Source organism: Catharus ustulatus, chromosome 5 (assembly GCF_009819885.2).
Source record: "Catharus ustulatus isolate bCatUst1 chromosome 5, bCatUst1.pri.v2, whole genome shotgun sequence".
Taxonomy (NCBI): domain Eukaryota; kingdom Metazoa; phylum Chordata; class Aves; order Passeriformes; family Turdidae; genus Catharus; species Catharus ustulatus.
This window is the reverse complement of record NC_046225.1, coordinates 51,485,805-51,501,706: the sequence shown is the minus strand read 5'-3', so window position 1 is coordinate 51,501,706 and position 15,902 is coordinate 51,485,805. Positions and strand designations below refer to the sequence as shown.

The following is a 15,902-nucleotide window of genomic DNA, read 5'->3' as shown; positions in this document are numbered from 1 at the left end:
CTGATTTATTTCTACTGTACATAGACTTGTTAGTCCTGCTCCTAAAATTATTGTAACTGTGGCCCTAAGTACTTTAAAAAGGACTCAGATAAAAAGTGCTGTACCTTACAGTGCTCAGTTAAGACACTGCTAGGACATGTTCTTTTAAAGTGGTGTCAAAAATCGATTTTCACTTGCAGCGCTAGGTGTGGCCCTTGTATCATCATCTCTGACAAAAAATAATGCAACAGAGTAAGATCCCAAGATGGTAGTAAGGTATACTAATTTGTTTTAATTGTCTACAATTTTTCATTGCTGTGGTACACCTATTTGTGGTTAAATTATATATATGCTGAAATCGGTTAGTGTGTCTTTGTATTGTAACTTCTATTGTGCTGTAATTTTCCTAAAGTCACAGCAACAGTCAGGACTTGCTGTTTCAAATCATGTTTTAAGTACAGAACCTTAAATAATTCTTTATTTCAAAGATGGAAAGATATCAGTATGAATAATGTAACGGAATTAATCTTGAATGTGGAGTCAGAAATCTTTTTCATAAAATCTTAGCATTACTTTTTAACTTCTCTACAGAAGCTTGCTCTGTGATAATGGCAGATGTTGTGCAGGTAAGGGAGTTTCATTGCTTAGTTCTGTGCCATCCAGATGGTACAAACTTCTAAAATTAATTGAAAAATATATCTTTTACTCGTATTCAAGGACTGAGGCACAAAATGCTAATGTAAGGGCTCAGAGGGGAAATATAGTTCTCCTGCATATTTGAGAAAATGTGAAGCCCTTTCAAGAAAATCTAATAAACATAATAATCGCAGGCTGCTGACACTAAGGAAAAAGCACCTCATTCGCTCTTTCTTTTATGCAGCGATTTACTGGTCCCTACTGATTTTCAAATTGGATCACTGCAGTAAATTATCCATACCAGTACCTGTGAAAGAAAGCACTGGGATCCATATTTGTTCAGTGCTGTGCTTAAATCAGCAAGAATGATAAATTTGATGGTATGAAATTGGAAATACCAAGGGCTTCTGTCAGTGAATGAGCAAGTATCTCCATTTGTAATTTATTGTGATCCTTTTTCACTGTATGTGCTTTGTATGTCAAGTATTTATTTTGAAACAAATTAAATAGTTTTCTCTATTGATACCTATTGTTTTGTTGATGTTCTTGAAATCAAATTGTGTGTATTTTCTGGATTTTAAATATTACCAGTGTGTGTTGCAAAACAGCACTTATTTAAGTTCAAATCTCTGAGTGAGTTTGAGTTACTGACCAACAGCTTTGTGTTAAGTGTTCCAGGCGCATGTTGGGTGTTGGTTTTTTGTGTTTGTGTTTAGAATAGTGCAGAATGCAGTGAGCTACTGCAGCACCTCATTTACATTCTCTGGAGAAAAAGGAAGATTAAGGTGTCTATCAAAAAAAAAAAAAAGCTTTAATTCATTGGAACTATTCTGCTTTGTATCTGGCATAGGTAATATCAAGTCCTGTGGAAAAAATCTATGCCTAGTTTACTGCCATGTTTTCAGTGCAGATGTTGGTAGAGAAGGTTGTCCTAAAAGTCCTGTCCTTTTAATTTTAAAATAGGTTACTTTGTGGCTGTGATTACATCCTACTGTCTAAGTAGGTGCCACTCCTGAACTGAGAATGAGTCGTGGTTACTGCTGAATTACTTGGAATTTTTATCAGGATGATAATAATTTGTTTTGCAACTACTAAGCAAAATTGTGAACCAGTGTTTTTAATAATGTGACCCTATGTGACCCCCTTCTTGTGGGCTAGCCTTAACTCATTCGTGAAGGCACAGTTAGTAGCTGCCTTGTGTTCAACCCAAGTGCCAACCAAATGGGCTTTATTCTACCACACCAGGCTACTACCATAAAACTGGGGTTTTGTAAAAGCAGTAGTGTGGATTGTATTTTAAGAAGCCACAAAAAACTTTGTTCTTACTTTGAGTTCATCTCTATCACAGCTTCCATGTGTCTGACCATGAAAACTTGCTTGTGACTTGAGTGTTGTAACAGTCCAGACTCCTGCCTGGTGTGAGGAAACTGCTTTCCTGGAACAGTGCAAATCATGGTATTTTCATTTGCTGTATGTGTGCCTATGAATATTCACTCATGTTCTTTTGCCAGTGTTAAAATCAGTGTTAAAAGTATGCTAGATGAACATGATGTATCAGTTCAGATATTTCACAGGAAAATGAAGCTGAAAATCAGAAATTGTAGAAGGTGCTGGCCTAGATTATCTGTAGGAGTTAAAGCAGTATCAACTATAGTTTTCATCAAGGTAGAAATGCAATAGAAAAAGAAGGTAGAAGAACAGGGAGAAAAATTGGGAGAATGCAGAAAATCACAGAACCACAGAATATACTGAATTGGAAGGGACCAATCAGGATCAGGAAGTCCAGCTCCTGGCCCTATGCAGGACACTCCAAGAGTCACACCAGTTCTGTGATACAAAGATGTCTGTAAATCCTGCTGGATGCTCTGTTGCTTTCACAATTCCCATTTCACCACTCATGGTTTCATGCCATCAGTATCTTCTGGATAGTACTTACATTTTCAAGCTGTAAATTATGTATAATTTATTGTCCATTAAAATACTATTAAAATAGCCACACTGTACAGGAGCTGACAGTCTAATGTTGGTTTACTTAAAATGGAAAATAGCTGCAGTGGAATTATGTTCTTCTCTATTATGTTTGAAAGTTCTGCAGTTAAAAAGTAAAGGAAGAAATAATCCGGGCTTCTTGGCTTGCTCTTTTTTCTTTTTTTTTTTTTTTTTTTTCTCTTTCTGTGTTGCTTTGTAATGTTTTTTTCTTGGCCATCTTGGGGACGACCTTGTATGTGGAACTCATGAGGTTTTGTCCTGATGCATGTTTGCATAGAACATTATAACTTAGTGTTTTAATATTTTTGGATTTATTTTTTTAATCTGGAAAATCTGACCAAGCAGATGTCTCCATACTACAATCCCTACAACTTCAGTTAGGTTCTGAGTAAAGCACAACAAAATAATTGTGAATCCTTTCAGTGATAAACTTTAAATCAAAGACATGAATGAACATTTTTTTGTAATGGTAGATGGAAATCTGAGGTTGACTTCATAAATTTTCACGTGTCTAGTGGCATTTTCAGCTATGTAACTGTACAATATAGATAAATAATTGAAGCCTTAGAAAACTACAGGTACAGCAGCAAGCATCAAGTTCACATGCATGTGTTTGAGCATTCAATGGCTCTATTCACATTTCTAATTATCTCAGATTTTTTAACATCACTCTGGGGCAGAGGCAAGATGTTCAGTTGCATTATTATGTATGTACTGTGAATGGAGGATGTGTATATATACTCATAGCAGTAGATAAATGAAATGTAATAATTTGAGGGTTTTTTCTCCTTTTTGGAAATCGTAATACACTTTGCATGTCATGATGAAACAGCCTCTTCCTGTCCTCTGGGCAGCCTTTTCTCTTTGCAGAGTGTTACACATTTGTAAGGGAAATAGTTGTTAAAGAAGATTCTTGCACTGCACAGGTCTTTCTAATGTACTGCTTTTATGCACTTCAAAAGTACTAATTGAGCTTATTTCACATTTTGTAATTTTTTTTTTCCGAGCAAAAGAATCAAGTTGCTTGTAACCTGGTCCGTGCTTGGTTCATGTAAGAAAGTTTAGGACAAGTGGAGTAGCAAGAGACTGGAGCTGGTGATGCAAGAAGCTTCCTCCAGTCCCACGTCTTAAGCAGGTCTGCATATTACTGTAGAGAATGAGTAGTTGTTTCAGTGTGTTATGTATTATGTACCTAGTGTAGTTTTTAAGAATTTTAAGCTAGCTTTCTTGCTTTGGAGGAAGGTAAGTGCTGCTAACCTTAAGAGTTCTTTTTCCTTACTCAGAGGCTGGAAATTTTATTTGACTATATGATTTTTCCATTTGAAGTGAAATTGAATTCTTCCTCCATGTGCTAATTTTGTTCCAAACCACTGACCTCTGGTGGCTGGTTTGCAACTATGAAACTAAAAATTTTAGTAATGTAATGTGCTCCTCCTGAGTCTATTGGCTACAGGAAAGTAATTTTCTATTTAAATTTCTCAGGAGAAATAAATCTCTACATGATTTATTGTCCTTTGGCAGTCACTGACTGCTGCTGGGGTTGAACCGGCTTGTTCAGGACTGCTGCCCCCAGTTTAAGAAACTGCAGATGACTGCTGATGTTCAGGTGAATGAACTGCATGTGAATAACTGAAAACACTTATCCATGTGCTGGAAATGAAAATATTTACTTTTAGTTTATGTAGATCTTTGACCCAATGACCATGAAATAGTTTTACAGAACTGCATGACTCAGAGTGGTGTTATGCAAGCTTCTGAAGATTTACCATTCTGTGATTGGGAAGAGTCATTCCCCTCATGCACCTGCCTGCCACAAAATATTGTCTCATTTTCTGTGAATTTAAATGGTTTGCCTGAAAAACTTAAAGGCTGTTTGGGATCACTGGGCACTTTATGTATTCACACTCCTTTTGTACTATTAGTATGTATAGGTATGTATTTTGTACTATTAGTATTGGCATGTAGCTGCTTTGTGTTAACTGTAGGATCATAAAAGGTACAAAATCAAAAGTCTTTTCCCTTTTCCCTTTTTTCCTCTTGCTATGCTGTATGAGAGACCCACAAGACAGGATATGATGGGAATCCTGAAGAGTAATTTAAACTATATTAAGACAATTCCATCAGCTTTTCTGGTGGATCTGGGGACATTGCAAGTCTCTCTCTACTGTTTGAAATTGAAATATTTAATGAATTTCAGATTTAAAAATATTCAAATTGGTTTTATATTACTTCATTTTTCATACAAGGAACACTAAAATCCTTCATTTCTTATTAGCCTTTGCATATCACATATTTCTTGCTAGACAGTAATACTGGAGAATTTCATCATGATGAACTGTTGTAGCTTGAGTAATACAGTCAGTTACTGAGTTATTTTAAATAAACAGGAATGCCAAAAGTTTTCAAAGGCCTATATTTCAATCCAGTCACCTGTTTTTCTTGGTCTGCAAGCAGTTCTGTGTAAATTTTCAAGTGTTTCCATAAAACAGGTTCTAAGTCTTATAAGGTCCCTGTTCTTCCTGAAGACCTGGTAAGGCAACTTAACCTTATAATTTTTTGTAGGTAAGGTAATATGCTGTATAAAAGGTTCTTGAGTTTTTGCAAAAAAAAAGGCCTGAGGAAATGAGTGATATGGTAGCAAGTTCCCCTCTCTTACGAGCAACCTACCATGATCTTCACACAATTGGTCCCTTAGACAGAGGTTCAGATGGCACAAAAACCCATGTACAAGCATGGTATATAGAAATAATATTTTTTATCAGTTTAGCATTTAGCAACTTGAATGTGAATAAGCTTTCACTTTTTTTTTTCTTTTTTTTTAACTAGCTTGATTTTATTAAATACAGGGTTGAAGTAGCCAGTTTGGATATCCTGAAACACCACATAATTTAGGATCTTTCTCTGTTCATTGCTAGTGGTTGATAACTAATGGCTGAGATGCTCATAAATAAGGTTAATAGTTTTTTCTTAGGATGCTGCAGCTACATGCCAGGAGTCTTGGTAATTCATTATCAGTATTTTTATGTACTTGGCTATCTCACACAGAATAGGCTGTTATTGATGCTCTTTTACTTGCTTTTTGTCTCCATCAGTTTTCAGTGTTTGGCAATATAAAGGGTCATGCACAGCAGCTGATTGTGTAAATCCTGCTTGACCATCGCACTGTATCTATTAATCTGTGATATTCCAGTTTTATTATTTTCCTTCCTGTTTCATATTTACAATGCCAAAACCAGACAAAACAAATTCAGTAATTCAGATGGATAAAAGATTATGAAATAGTTAGTAGTTGCATTTGGGTTTAGAGAGGAAACAATAAACTTAAACGTAGCATCTCTTCTTCAATGACTCTTCAGGCACAAATGTTTCAAGAATTTCTATATGCTTTCAAACATCTTTATGTTCCCTGAAAATAGGGAACTCTTTACATCTTCTTCCTTTTTGTTTTTGAATGTTAGGCTCTTGCCAAAATAAGCAGCCAGCAAAACATATATCAGTTGCATATTAGACTCCAACTGGAATTGGTGAATTGACCTCACCTCTGCTACTTTACAACTTGCAGTCAATTTAGTATTTAACTCCAGTGCTGTACATCTGGTACTTAATGATACAGCATCTGTTGCAATACTCCTGATTCATTTGGTATGGCTGCAGTTGTACTACTGGGAAGATGAGTGTTAATTATTCTGTGGAAGTATTTTACTTCAATTTGCATCCCCTGGGCTTCTAGGAAAACTTGTTTTGGCAATGCTGCTCGCTAGGCAGCTGGTGAAGATGTGCCAGCAAACTTTGTTTTAAAATCTAATTGTGTATGTTAAAGACAGGCACCATAACTCTCCCCAGTGATCAAGTACTTTGTGGATTATCAGGTACATTAATTATCCAAATTCCCTGTCAAGCTAACTTCTGGTGAGCTCCCATGTTCCTCCCAGTGTGCAAATGAAGACAAGGAAGCCTGAGACATTTTCTCAGTCATGCAAACCAACATCAAAGCTGTACTGAAAAAAACTCCTTTTATAAAAAAAGAGTTTAATACAGTGCCAGTGGGACTGATTACAGACATGGTCCTCAGCAGGCCAGGAGGTGTCACAGCTGGGCACAGGCAGCTCTTACAACTGCAGCACAGGATCAGCCACATGGCACTCTCCCTGGGGGAAAACATAATTTAAAATCTTATTTTATCAGCACTCATCTGTGAAGTACATTTTAGGGGATGGCTTAGGCTAGGGGAGCACATTTTCATACAGAAACTATGCAAACAGATTTAGTGTATGTGTTTCAATGTTACCTATGTCCACAGAAAAACAGTGAAACTGGTGACCCCAAGTCTTACGGGGAGTTTTTAAGGGAGCTGGGGTATTTATCCTGGAGGAAAGGACACTCAGGGGAGGCCTCATCATTCTCTACAAGAACCTGAAAGGAGGTTGTAGCCAGGTGGGGATCGGCCTCTTCTCCAGGTAACCAGTGACAGGCCGAGAAGAGAGTCTGAAGATCACCAGGGGAAGCTTGTATTGGACATCAGGAAGAATTTCTTCATATAAAGGGTCATTAGACATCGTAATGGGCTGTCCGGAGAGGCGTGCCTGGTAGTGTTCTAGAAAAAACTGGCTGTGGCTTTTCGACAAGGTGGTGTTCGCTCATAGGTGGAACTCAATGATCTCGCAGGTCTTGTCAAGTGACCCTTCTCTAATATGTTTTCACCTGTGCTAAGAAATTTAACGCGTTTGTTACACGTATCCGCACGGACTACCCCTCCACCAGGCCGAGTTACAGAGTGGGGGCTGCTCCTGGGGCGCTGCAGGCGCGGCAGCAGCTCCCGGGGCCGGGCCGCTTCCCGGGGCCGGGCCGCTTCCCGGGGCCGGGCCGCTTCCCGGGGCCGGGCCGCTTCCCGGGGCCGGGCCGCTTCCCGGGGCCGGGCCGCTTCCCGGGGCCGGGCCGGCGCAGGCGCGGCGGGCGGGGCGGGTGAGTCAGCGGCGGCCCCGCGGTGCTCCCGCACATCCGGGTGCCGCGGCGCCGCCCACCGCCGGCCTCCGGCCACCGCCGCCTGCCGCCCGGGGCCAGGGGGCTCCGCCGCAGCCGCGCCGGCCTCCGCCGATGCGAATCGCCGCCCGGCTGCCGGCCGCTGCCCAGCGGCCGCCGCCATGATGCCGGCCCTGGCCGCCCAGCGGCGGGGCTGCCGCGGCCTCTACCGCCTGTACCTGCGGTGCCAGGCGGCGCCGCGGCCCCGCGCCTGCCACGGTGAGTCCTGCGGGGCCCGGGCCGCTGCACCGCGCCGGCCGGGGCTCGTACGGAGCCGTGAGGGAGCTCCGCGTTTGCGTGGGGCGCAGCGAGTGGCGGCGCTCGCAGGCGGTGGCGGCAGCCGGCGTCCCTCCCGAGGCTGCGGCACCTGCGGGCGGGCAGCGCCGGCTTTGCTGAGGGGCGGCTGGGAAAGGAAGGAGAACGTGCAAGTGTGCGCGGTGCGGGGCCGGGGAGTCCTCGGGCGGGCTGGGCCAGCCCCGTCTGACGCAAAGCAGGCGCGTCATGCCCGTGCCGCGGCCGAAGTTTGCAGGAATTACATAAAACGTAACGCGGTCATACAGGGTTTGTGTTGGTCCGAGGAGCGAGCCCTGGCTTTTCCTTTGGGCCATAGATCTCATGGAATTTGAATTCTGAGCGGTTTTACCCCTTTTCGTGTAGTCACGGCTAAATTGCAGCAAGTGCTTTTTTGTTTCCTGTAAGGGTTTCTTGGGTGTGCATGAATCACTAGGAAAATTGCCCTCTAAATGTGCTGATTAAGTTTTCCCTTTTGAACTGCTCCAGTATCACCAAAGCTTAGGAAACAGCACTGCTCATCTTGTGCCACGTATTTATTCTAGTGTTTTATTAATTTGTTATCGGTAAGTTCAGTGAACTGAGTTGAGTGTATTATTAAGGGCTTTTGTCACATTGCGACAAAATTACTATCAGTAAGAGCTGTCCTTTTTTTTGGGAAATTTTTCCTTCAGTGAGGTTCAGGTCGGTACATATACACATGCAGGTGTGCAGAAGACTAATAAAAAAGAAAGGAATGGACAGTTCTGTAAAATTTCCTTTTTTTTGTGAGAACTGTGTTATTAATAGTTAAGTGGTCATGCTTTGTATGACTTTATTTACTGGCACCTCTTAACTATTTTTAAAAATGTATTTATCTTTTAGTGAGTGCTTTCCAAAGCAGCCGGTTTCCCTGCTGCATTTCTGGTTGGAGGTGTTATTTACCCTCTCTGCAAAAGTGCTCTCTAAAAGAAACTGATTGCTAATGCAGGTTGGTCTGTACTGCAACTCTGCTTTTGGCTAATCATTTGGAATGGAAGATTGCCTACCCAGGGTGGTTTCTCAGAGGATTTTTTTGCATTGATCTTGTAATTTGTTGTGAATGCTGCAAAATTTAAGACACTTCTCTATAAAATGTTTTGTACAATGTTGTGTGCTTCTCTACATGATTTCTGTAGCAACTGTGTATTTTGTGCACAATTCAATTTTTCTTCTTGGTAAACTGTGATTTGTACAGAGTGTGCACAGAGTGAAATGAAATGGCAACACTGGCTAATAGTGGTGGTCTGTACTTGTTCTTTTATCAATATATAGTTTTTAAAGACTTTGAGGCAGTATAACTAGAATGAGATTTAGTGTATCAGAAAGCCAGTCTTGTCAAATAGCTTTGGTTTTGTTTTTTCTTTTAACCCCTAAGATCATCCAGAGGTCTGGGAAAAATGCATACTGGAGTGTGGGAAGAACCCCCTAATGTTAGAATGAAATTTAAAAGTGAACGATTGAAGAGAGGTAGTGAGAGCATGCTATGTACTCTCATTATGTAGTTCATAAGCACAGGTCAGTACTTGCAAGCTCACTTTCCATAACTTATGCTGCCAGATCAGGACCACTTTCCCCCCGTTTTTCCTTCCAAAATGGCTGTGTGAAACAGCTTTTTTTTCTTCCCGTTGTTAGGATGGCAAGTTTCAATGAAAAGTGGGAGTCTGTCTTATATCCTGCCATGTAATCGCCTGCCTGTGCAGTTGATGAGTCAAGTGAGAGTGTATACCTCCAATGGTCAGAAGAAAGATCTTGGATCAGAAGATACAAATGGATCAACCCGTGGAGAAACCCTGCATAAAGTTGAAACAGGTAGTACTAAGCTACAATAAAGAGTATTTATGAAAATGTAGAAGCTTAATATATTTACTGATAATGGTCTTTTTTTTTCTATTGTATGATATTACAGAGTTCTTAGTATTTTTCATTGGGAGCATCTATATAGGAAATTCAAATGCATAAGCAGGGAGGAAGGAATGCTGAAATTTATTTCTTTCACTCATTCTGATACTTTAAGGGTTGAAATTTAGAGTAATCAAATTTAAAGTGGTGATGGAAAAATGTGAAAAAGGGAAAAAGTGTGGGAAAAATGTTGAAAGGGATTAAGTAAATTAAAGGCTAAGAAAGTGAATGTATTACTCATCTTTCACCACTTTGCTTGTCTATTTGAATTTTTTGGTAATATTTCTGGTGTATGTCAAAAGATTGAATGAGTCCCACGATTGGGCATTGTGGCATCTCAAGGCCAGGCTATAAATGACTGGTAAAGAAGGCTGAGCTGTTTCATCTTCTGGAGCTTTCTAATCTGACAGTTGTTAGAAGTGCAGCATTCACATTAAGCATTTGATACAGTGTGCATAACCTGACTCTCCCTGCTGTTCAGTTGTCGATCTTGTGCTCGTTAGGGGCTTGTGAAATTCCGAACTGTCTTGCTCCATTGTAACGTCCTCTATTTTTGATGCTTAGTAATTATGGGACTGCACAGATACAGGTTTGGAGGACTGTGCTTAAGAGATAACAGACACTTCTCAAAATGAAAGCTCTCTTTCTTTGTGCTTTTGTCTACAGTGGAGTGGTTTTCTGAAGGAAATTTCTTTTTCCTCCTCAGGATAGCAGATATTTGTTCCTTCTTTAGTAACTTGTAAATTCCTGGAGCTTGCAACAGTCTTTAAAAGCTAGTAACTGTAGCCAGCTAAGAGGATTACATTCTGATGTTTGGAAGTACAAAAGTGACTCTTAAACACTGTTCAGTCTTGAAAGTTACCATATCAGCCTCTACTTAGTCTGAAAAACAGTGATTGTAAATGGAAGTATTCTGTATCCTTTTTCCACAATGATGAACTGTGATTTTGTTCTGGCTCTAAGCTGAAGTAGTAAACTTTGTAAGGGTACTTGATGTACTTAGATCTCTGTACATGCATATAATTTTAGTATTTTTGTGTCTCCTCCCCACCCCCAAGTCTTGTGATGCAATCTTTTGTTCAATAGTGTTTGTGCTGTTTATTTTGATGATACAAATGGTTGTACAGGTTTTTTTGAAAAGTTTTTGCAAAGCACTCTTAGTGGGAATTTTTTATCATGAATATAATAGATCAGCTGCATGGTATTTTAAACCAGGTAAGAGGAACAACAAAGGGATTTTGTTTCTTTTACTTTCAAGTGAAAGGGATTACTGTTTAAGGAATATTTATTAGTTATGGTGGAACCTTGTTTACTGTGTAGTAAGATCAAAATAAATTTATAAGGGTTATGTTCCCAAGAAAGTATCCTTGAGTTGTTATTAGCTGTAGTTCTCAGTTGCTATTAGGGCATTAACTAATTTCCTGATTGAAACGTAGTTATGTAGTTCAAGCTTCAAGAGAATCTGATCTTTAAGTAATTTAAGTACCATGTTAGGCTAGGAGTACCTCATTACTTAACACTAACTTGCTAAAAAATTCTCCATTTCTTTAATATATCATTTTCAAGAAGGTAACTTTTGATTTTGTGAATGAATGTGAATGTGTGGCAAACCTCCAACATTATAGAGTGGTGGGGTAAAAAGAGTGGTTATGTTGGTTTGGCATGCTAGAACTATAAGATTTTTGTTCTGAAAGCTATGTTGAGATGTATGAGACAGTGCAAGGATGCAATATTTGTTTGAATTTCTAAGCAGTACTTCTGGTTTCTAAGTAGAAATCTCAGTAAAATTACTGGAATTTATAGTTTCCCAAATATTAAGATTCATTTCACTTTTGTAAATTATATTTTGTTAGTTTTTTTAACAGAATCATATCCTCAAGTTTCAAAACCAGCTGAAAGACTTTGTTTTCATTCCAACTTCAGCTTGTTGTGTATGAGCTGTGGATTTTAGTTTACATATTCTGTTTTTTAAGGAACTAACTTTTTATAAATGAAAAAGCTTCCATAGCTTAAGATTGAATCTCAATCTGGAAGCTTTGAAAGACTCTGATATATAGCAGCCATAAGCCATACAGAATTAAATATATTTACTAACCTAAAATTTTGCATCAAACTTGTTCCAAACATAAGTGCTCTGTTAAAATATATTTTTTTGAAATTTGGGGTACTTTCTGAAATATGTTGAAAATTGGTGTTCTTCTGCAAGCTACTAGTTTATTGATCAATGCTATATTAAATATTTACTTTTTGTTTGTTTGTTTCAGTCTTTTGAGAGTTTTAAATGTTGGAAATCTGGTGAATACATTTTCTAGTTGTCAGGGGTGCAATGCAATATTAAGATATATTCTAGTGTTATCTTAGTCAAACTCTTTACTAAAAAGTAGATGCTTCCATATTTACAGTGACCTTAATTTTATTTTACAGGACAAGATACAACTAATGCAGGCCAAAAGCAGTCTTCACCTAAACAACCAATCCAAGTAAAAGGTAAAGAAATACTTAGTGTATTGGAACTTTAAGGCTGTTGGCTAGTAGTTGAAAGAAAAAAAAAAGTAAGGAAACTGTGGCTTCAATTGTGCAAGCAAGTTGTGTGAATAGCATTTTAAAACACAGTTGTGTGCCAGCTTTGTTTGGTACTGTTTGTTTGAAAAACAAACATAGCAGCATTCCTTCTAATTACTCGCTGTTCTGTGTTGTTTATAATTTTCATTTAAGCTGTAGAGTTCATCAGGAAAAGACTGATATGTTTTCCCATGTCTTGTTGCAGTCTGTCCTCCTTGCATGTTTTTAGGCATGTCTATTCTGCCTCTCAGACTTACTGTGGCTAAGCTCTATACTTGATCTTCCCCATGCCTTGTTCTAAGTCTTCCTCTGTTCTTTCTTATTACTGAGTTAATCTAATCAGTCTAAATCAATCTAATTTGCTTCTAAATATATTTTGACCACATGAACTGCCTAATCTGAGTTCTGTAAAATTCCCATTTGTGTATGGTAATGTGGTGGACTTGACACTGACTGGACACCAGGTGCCCACTCAAGCTGTCTATCACTCCCCTCTTTAGTTGGATAGGGTAGAGAAAATATTGTGAAAGGCTTCTGAGTTGAGATAAGGACGGGGAGAGATCACTCACTGGTTACTGTCACGGGCAAAGCAGATTGGACTTGGGGAAAATCGGTTATTTTATTGCCAGTCAAATCAGACTACAGTACTGAGAAATAAAAACTGAATCTTAAAACACCTTCCTCTAACCCTTCACTTCTTCCAGGCTTAATCTTCTGCTTTTCTCTACCTTCTCATCCCTGATGGTGCAGGGGGATGTACATTTCTCTTAGTGTATGCATGTGGGGAGAAAATGCAAGGTAGATAGGATAAATTTCTGAGAAATAATTGTGAAAATAGATAGATGTTTCAGCAAGAGTTTTCCCCCTCAATTGAAGAAGTACAAGGAGAAACGTTTATGTTAAGGGTTTTGTTGATGTCTGGGAGGTGGAATTGTAATCTTAAATGCTGCTCTGATTTAGAAACTTACCCATGCAAGTATTACTAAGTATTACAAAGACAGTAACATTTTTAAAGGCTCACTAATATTAAAAAAATGTGCTTTTTAAAGTGTTTTATTTACGTTATCTTTTGTTGACATTGTCTTTCTCTTGGAAAAACCAAATAAGTTTTTTTTCTCCACGTTTACTATCATTTTATACAGTTACTTGAACTAGGAGTAGGATTGAGATACTGCGCTATATACAATTACAGTACAATATATACTGAATATGTACATGTATACCATGTACAATGATATGTACAATATGATCTATTTTAGTGAAATTTACCTGTATTTCTGAAAGATGAATTAGTACATGTTTGATAAATCCATAAGTTGTTTTTTAGTAAGGTTAATATGATTTGGGTGTACATTTGTTTTAAATAAAAGATGAGGAAGTTCTTGGTTGAAGATTTTTCAGCCTGTTCTAACCTTAGTAAATGGTGTACTGTTTTTAGGGAATGTCTAAAGTTTTTTTCATCGCCTTCACTCAGGAGCTTTGTGGGATGAATGTGATTATTCAGAGACTTAAAAAATTGTTGAAGTTCAAAGTGGATGAGAGAAATCAGATTCTTATGATAAATATTGATACCTGTACTGTTAGTATTTCATGGACAGTCAAGCAATATATTTTGCTATTAAGCTTCAAAACACAGAAATAAGTCAATGTAGAACTCTGAGAAAAATTGTCTCAAAGTCTTTAAAAGCATTATCTTTCTCTAAGTATTCTATGACTTGTGGAGTAGTTCTGGACCAGCTATGGAAATTATATCAGTCCTGTGATTTGCAAGAAGTTGATGTGTACTCTAAAGTCTTCTCACCAATAAAATATGAGCTTTTAATTTTGTTGCATTCTGTAATATTAGTTACATTACAGTTTTAGTTGTGTTATATCCTTCTGAATGTAGCTAGTCTTCCAATAAGTTTTTAATGCTTGTTAGTGTACAGTGATGTACATTTGAGAGTACAATAAAGTTATGTACATACAGACAAGCAGGAAATAGCATAAATTTAAAATTCTGTTTATAATTTTTTCGAATATGTGTGATAATTTTTCCTTGTGCATGAAAATCTGATGTGATAGGAGTACATCTTCCAGATATAAAAAACATAATAAATAAAAAAAGTATGGTTTTAATTGTTATAAATGCCCCATGTGAAGAGTACTAATTTTGAATGTAATAGTTGAGAAAAAGGATGTATACAGTCTGTCTCATTTCTCTGTATGCTCTGCAAAGGTTAAAAGTCTTATCTGCCGAAAGTGGACTTGATTATTGGAAAAAATAGAAATGAAGCAGTCTGTTGCTATTTCAGTTGTTAGTCCAAGAGTTTCCAAATGGCCATATTTGAATGCTATTTATGTAGCCAAGCACCATCTGACATCAAAGTTGGAGAAGTAACTGCCGCAGTTAGGTTTGAGAATCCTGAACTTAGTAAACCTTAGTAAGTAGCATTTTTGGAGGTAAATAATTCTACCCTTACTCATTTTCACAATGAAGAAGATACCTTTCTCTTTATTGTCAATTTTCTGTATCATTGACATTTGTTTTTCAGATTTCCACGAAGAGATATCACAGCATGACACTAGATTGAACTACTTTTTGAAGTTTCTGCTGTAGTCTCTATGAGTAACTTAACTTGTGTATCTGGTTTTTTTTTTTAAGTGAAAGCAGTCCTCAAAAAAAGAGAGTATGGACCAAAATACACACAGAATAACTTCATCACTGGAGTCAGAGCAATAAATGAGTTTTGTCTTAAATCCAGGTATGATGGATTTGAGTTGAGATTTAAATTCTGGATATTTGTTCGTATGTGTATGAGAAGTAATTGTGAATGTAGAGTGATTTTGCACAACAACTTTTTCTAAATGCTTTTGTGGTGTACATAATTGTAAGTGGCTGAGGTTAGTTCTTGCTTAGTTATACAGTGGACTAGGAGCTTGCACTTAATTTTTCAGTACTTGCTTCTAAAAGTAGTTTATTTGTATTTATGAGACCATAAATCTATTTGGGGGGAGACACCTCTGTTCCTCCTGTGTTTACATAATGGTGTAGATGCCCTAATGCTCAGCACAGGAAATTTTATCTGTTTCCCCAAGTAACTTTGTTATCTTCAGCCTTTTGCGGCTTGTGCTGGGAGTCTAAATTTTGGGATTAAATTTCTTAAATTTTCTTGTCACATGAGTTCTGATTTCCATTTAGGGAGGCTAATTCATGAAGCCTCTTGTTTAGCATCTGTACACATTATCAGTTACATAAAGACCATTCATTGGATGTTTTGTTATTTAGTGTTTTAATACTTTTAATACTTTGTCTTCAGTATTTCATAGTATGAAGACATGATTTGGACTTCTGGATGTGGAAAACAGTCATTTTCAATAGCCTACTAGAGATCACTTGCTTCATGTTGTCTGTCTGATCTGTTTGAAGTAGAAAACTTCACTTTTTTGTACAACAAATATCAAAATTGTGGAGCATCACCCAGACGTATAAGTCAAATGAGAACATTATGATCCTTTTGTTACAA

The 15,902-nt window shown here is 38.1% G+C and overlaps 1 protein-coding gene across 1 annotated transcript in view; it reads left to right on the top strand.

The window, feature by feature from the left end:
- Positions 1-7,730: 7,730 nt before the first annotated feature.
- Positions 7,731-15,902, top strand: part of SLC30A9 (solute carrier family 30 member 9) — a 33,624-nt gene continuing 25,452 nt past the window's right edge. The window contains exons 1-4 of the mRNA XM_033060672.2: positions 7,731-7,842; positions 9,568-9,744; positions 12,259-12,321; positions 15,041-15,140. Coding sequence (XP_032916563.1) covers positions 7,746-7,842; positions 9,568-9,744; positions 12,259-12,321; positions 15,041-15,140 — 437 coding nt within the window. The 5' untranslated portion in view covers positions 7,731-7,745. The remainder of the gene's footprint in view (positions 7,843-9,567; positions 9,745-12,258; positions 12,322-15,040; positions 15,141-15,902) is intronic.